The sequence below is a fragment of the Squalius cephalus genome, assembly GCF_949319135.1.
Source record: "Squalius cephalus genome assembly, chromosome: 11".
Classification (NCBI taxonomy): Eukaryota; Metazoa; Chordata; class Actinopteri; order Cypriniformes; family Leuciscidae; genus Squalius; species Squalius cephalus.
This window is the reverse complement of record NC_137132.1, coordinates 21,179,027-21,184,497: the sequence shown is the minus strand read 5'-3', so window position 1 is coordinate 21,184,497 and position 5,471 is coordinate 21,179,027. Positions and strand designations below refer to the sequence as shown.

The 5,471-nt window shown below is 39.5% G+C and overlaps 1 protein-coding gene across 1 annotated transcript; it reads right to left on the bottom strand.

Moving 5' to 3' along the window:
• Positions 1 to 773: 773 nt before the first annotated feature.
• On the bottom strand, positions 774 to 1,760 carry LOC307167822 (olfactory receptor 1f45-like; the record flags this gene model as incomplete). Its single annotated transcript, XM_079887127.1, has 1 exon — positions 774 to 1,760. The coding sequence occupies one exon, from the start codon at positions 1,758 to 1,760 to the stop codon at positions 774 to 776; it is 987 nt and encodes a 328-aa protein (XP_079743253.1).
• Between the last annotated feature and the right edge of the window lie 3,711 nt (positions 1,761 to 5,471).

Genomic DNA, 5,471 nt, shown 5'->3' with positions numbered 1-5,471 from the left:
AAGCTTATCACAGAATGTTAAATCTGTGTATCACATAGTGGTAAATAAAACTGAATCAACCAACTAGTAGTTTAATAATTTATTTTCATTTGCACTGAGAGATGAGTAACTCTCCCTCAATGCACTGAAATGATAATACATTATGCACTGGGTGAAAACATTGTTGTTTAAACAAAGTAAGAATATTTGGAACAAAATTGACAAGTTAACCATAGTGAAAAATAAATTTACCCAAATGTATTTTAAATACACTTATTAAGTATACTACAAATACATTTACATATGTATGTACTTAAAATAAATACCTTGCAATTGTACTTTTGGAACAACTATTTTTGTACTTAATGTACTTTAGTCATCCAAAATAAAGTAGTGCTGAGATCCAACTAAAGATATACTTAAGTATATTTGATTGTGCTAAAGTGGAAATATTGCAAGTACACTTTAGGTACACTTTAAATATATTATGCAGTGATCATACTATCCTTACTAATAGTGATAATAAAACACATTTTAGGCTTAATGTTAAGAAATGTGCATTGTGCAATAAAGAAAAAATTGTGCAATCCAAAAAAAAGTTTAATTTTTCTCAAGTCATTCTGCATTAAGTCTCAATGTCAGTAAATATGTTAATGGTTGGAGTATACTTAGTATGAAATAAATGTATTTTAAATACATTTTGGTATAGGTTTTTTTTTTTTGTTTTTTTTTTTGTTTTTTTTTTTTACATGGGAAGCACCTTCTTCTATGGAAGGAATACAAATTATGTATTGTTAATCACTGGCCTCATTTTTAATGATCTGTTGTGCCACTTTTGACTTTCCCAGAAGCTTGACTATCTTGTCTCGTAGTTCGTCAGTCTTTAAGCTGTAGATGATTGGGTTCAGCATTGGGGGTAGGGTAACAGAAACAGTCAGAATTGCTGTGAAAAGATCCACATTCTTAACTAAACGCAGGTTCCCTAGTACGTATGCCAGCATGACTGGCATGTAATAGAGCAGGACCAGCAGCAGGTGAGTGAAACAGGTGTGAAAGGCCTTCCAGCGCTGTGCTGTAGATGCAATCCGCATCACAGCAATCACTACAATCACATAGGTGAAAATAATAAAAGTCAAGGGGCCTAGCAAAACGGTCAATGACTTAGCTGTGCCCAGCTGGCGATTGTAAGAGGTGTCTGCACAAGCCAAATTGTATACTGGACCGTGTTCACAACAGCAGCTCTTTACCTCTCTGGAGGCACAATAAGGAAGCCTGGCAGCGAGGCTGACTGGGAAAATCTCCAGCAGAATAACCATAGACCAAATCCCTCCTATTATAAGCAGCATCCTCAGTTTGGTGTTTATGGTAGAGTAACGCAGGGGCCAGCAGATTGCAATCAGCCGGTCATACGCCAAAAGAGCAAGAGAGAAAGATTCCATGTCACCAAAAAAATGCATGAAGAACATTTGGGAGAAACATGCTCCAAATGAAACATGATTTTGATTGAACACAAAAACAGGCACCATTTGAGGAATTATAACACTATTCATTGAAATGTCGACAATAGCTAGATTACACACAGCAAGATACTTGGGATTCTGTAAACTGGAGTTCATTAGAACGACAATCAGAAGAACAAGATTACCCAGCAAGGTGATGATATAGATAATCGCCAAGGCCAAAATTAGATAGTTTTTGTTCGGCCAAGTGCGGAAGGCAGTTAGATAAAATCCTTCATTGAAAGAATCAGTTCCATTGCTGAAAGCAACTGAAAAATTCATTTGAACTCTGGCAAATCTGAAAGAAATACACAATTAGCAGATTTTCAGCTTTAAATTTTTTTAGTTTAAGATAGGAAATTATAGGAAAAGCCATAAAGACCTTTTTTAAAATTAACATTAACAAAAAAAAAGGGGGGGGGGGGGGGGGAGGTGGAGAGGAAATGGTGTGTGAATTAACACTGAAGCAGCTAATTCTATTTTCCCATATAGTTCAACCAAAAAATAATAATTCTGTCATCATCTACTTACCCTCAAGTTGTTTCAAACCTGTATGAATTTCTTCTGCTGAACACAAAATATATTTTGAAGAATATGGGTAACCAAACAGTAATGTGCCCTATTGACTTCCATAGTATGGAGAAAAAAAGTACTATAAAGTAAGTATTAAATGAGTAAATGATGACAGAATTTTATATTGACAACATATATTTTATAAAACCAAATAAAAGCACTTAACATAAAAACAGTGACAAATAGTGTTACATTCCTTTTCAACTGGAAATTAAACAAACAAATACAAATAATACCCACCAAGTACTCTGCAAATCTTGCTTTGGATTGAAATCTTGTAGTGTTACCGGAAAAGAGATTTATAAAGGACTGTTAAACTAATGAACATGGTCTAATGGGTATAATTATCCACTGTGTACAAACAAAGAAATAATTACCTTCACTGAGGTCTTATTTAACAAAAACAAAAACAAACTAAAAAGTTTCTCATGAGTATTTAATTACTGTTGTAATTATGTCCATTAAGCTGTTGGTGTATTTAGGTATGAAATAGTTTTTACTCTTTTGGCTGAGAGAGCCAAACAAGATCAAAACAATTATTTTGCTCTCTGTAACAAAGGCAAGATAGTCCAATGAAATTTCATGTCTCATTTATCATTTATAGATTATACATTTATATACATATTATCATAATTTAAAACATAAAATAATTCATATTTTATGATGGATTTACATTTTTTAAGATTGAAAAATTGGGTGACAAATGTAAAACAATAAAATCTATAAATAGGCATCTGAAAAGTCAAACTAAATTATAAGGGCATGTATAAAAAAAAGTTTAATGTGATTTTTTTATATATTATATTATATAAATTTGTTGAAAGATGAAAGTTTTAATAGAAATCAACCACATGATATAAAAAGTGTACATAACAGAAACCCAGATGTAGTGGTCATATTCTGTTCTGTTACGCTTTACTGTGTTCCCTGTCACTGTTGCCTGAGTTTTCGTTTGTTGCCATGGTTTCTGATAGAGATACACATTACACACCTGTTTTTTGTTCTGTTGATTATCATTCCTGTCTATTTAAGCCCTCAGTTCTTTCTATTCATGGTTCGATGTCATCAACGTCAATGTTGAAGGTGTAGTGTGCTATGTATTTCTTTGTGTTTATTAAAGTCCCTTGTATAATTCATTCTGCAATCTGCATTACGGGTCTTTGAATCTTGGATTATTTTACACAGTGTTCTGTGACAATAGACAGAAGCAAATTTTTATTTTTCTCATCTAAGGGTATACATGTACATTACTATACATTTCTGAACCTGGACTTTACACCTCTGGATAAAACGACGTGAAGTCGATCGTTTAGTCACTGGCTTGATTTACTGATGCATAAACAGTATTGAATGATTTTGAGAGATAATCTGTCTGAATTTGAATATTTATACATCAGAAATCACTGATCACAGATCAGGCATTAGAATAAACATGCTTACTTATCATGCAAAGCCTGCACCGATATTTACCAAATAATCCACAGTGAAATGTAGGCTACCCAATACAAATAATGCACTGCTGAGACATTCACATTGTTGAAAGAAAAAAAAAACACTATCCTAACTTTAGGATTCCTTGGAAGGTAATGTTACTGATCCTGTATCGGTCTTTTCTCATTCTCATGTCACTAATCACTAACGCTCCAGTGGGCAGCGCCAAAGACGCCGTGATGTTGACGTAGGCGTTGATATTCTTCTCCATTGGCAGTGCTTTGCTGCTCTGTGCCTTCATAAGTCTAAACTTTTTAGATCCTATCGTTCTCTTACGAGAGTTCTCTCGTACTGCGTTTTGCTAAAAACGCTATGGGAAAAGTCTCTTTTCACGAAAACACTGAAGCAAAAAATTATCCTTAATTTTCATATATGTAAAACGCATTGCGGCAGCAGCAGACAGCTGAAGCAAGACGGCTTGTCTGCTCATTGGCTGCTCTGCGGCAACTGCATAAGCCTATCGAGCGCAGGCTGATGCAACATCAGGCCAATGAGGGCGCTTCGCGCCCTCCTCGCCACTTCCCGCCGAAACGGGCGTGGCTTATCCCTATAAAAGGAGCTCGAAAAGGCTGATTCACTCAATTTTGTTCTCTTCAGCGGAGCGCACGCATCGCTGGATCACGGAAGCAAGCGTCGTCGAAGCAAGCATCTCAGCGGGACGTGCCCTCGAAGCCGCTGGCCAACGCCGCCTTCTACAGCCGTACCTGCTGCGCTTTCCGACGCCTATATCCTTTATTGCTATATTGCTCTGTTTTCTGTGTGTGTGTTCGCTGCAACACTCACCCCTAAAAGAGCTGCGTCTTTTTCAAGACGCCTTCTCATGCAGCGCTCGCGCTCGCTGACGGCGGAACGCCCTCACTCCGAGCCAATTGCCTACGGTGACTCTGAGGACTCGCCAGGCATCCTTTCCGAGGCTGCCCTTCCTGGAAGCGGACGGCGGGATTAGTTTTTCTTTACGTTACAAGAAAAGCTACCCTGCCTCCGCACGCGTCATTCACCGGCGAAGGAGAAAAGAGTGTTCTCAGTCCCACCGTTGGTCGGTCTCACCTCTTTTCTCTCATATTTCTCAGTTCCCTGTTCGGCGACTGGAAATATTATTGCAGCAAGTGAGTCTGTTATAGCACGCTTGCCTGCCAGCAAACGCCGAAGAATACATGTTGACGCCGCCTTTGCCGCCAATGCTTCACTCTGTCAGTCCTCTGAAGGCGACTGCAGAGATGCATTTTGCAGCCAGCAAGCGCGTAGTACCCGCTTGCCTGCAACCGAACACCGTTTCTACGGTTCCCGTGCGTCACTGGCGAAAGGAGAATGGAGTGTTTTCAGCCCCGCTGAAACTGGGCAATATCCACTCTTCTCACATTCAAAGCCTATATCCCCCTGTGGCTCAGTGGCGGAATTCTAGGTTTTCCGCATGGGAGACCGGAGTTCTAATCCCGGTCTAGCGGCATATATTTTTATGCCGCCAATGCTTCGCTCTGTCAGTCCCCTGAAGGCGACTTCGGAGATGCATTTTGCAGCCAGCGAGCGCGTAGTACCCGCTTGCCTGCAACCGAACGCCGTTTCTACGGTTCCCGTGCGTCACTGGCGAAAGGAGAATGGAGTGTTTCAGCCCCGCTGAAACCGGGCGATATCCACTCTTCTCACATTCTGGCATATTTCAGGCGTCTGAAAATAGTATTGCATGTCGTGCTTACTCGCATGCCTGCAAGCAAACGCCAGTGGTCCAGTGGTAGATTGTTAGACTCTCGCGCGGGGGATCCGAGTTCGAATCCTGGGTGTGCCGGCAGAAAATATTATGCCGCCGAATGCAAATCACTCTGTTTGTTCCCCGAGAGGCAACTGCAGACGTGTTTGTTTTCGCAGCCCACGAGCACGTGGTACATGCCTGCAAGCAAACGCTAGTGTGGATAATACTCGCGCTGACTTTGT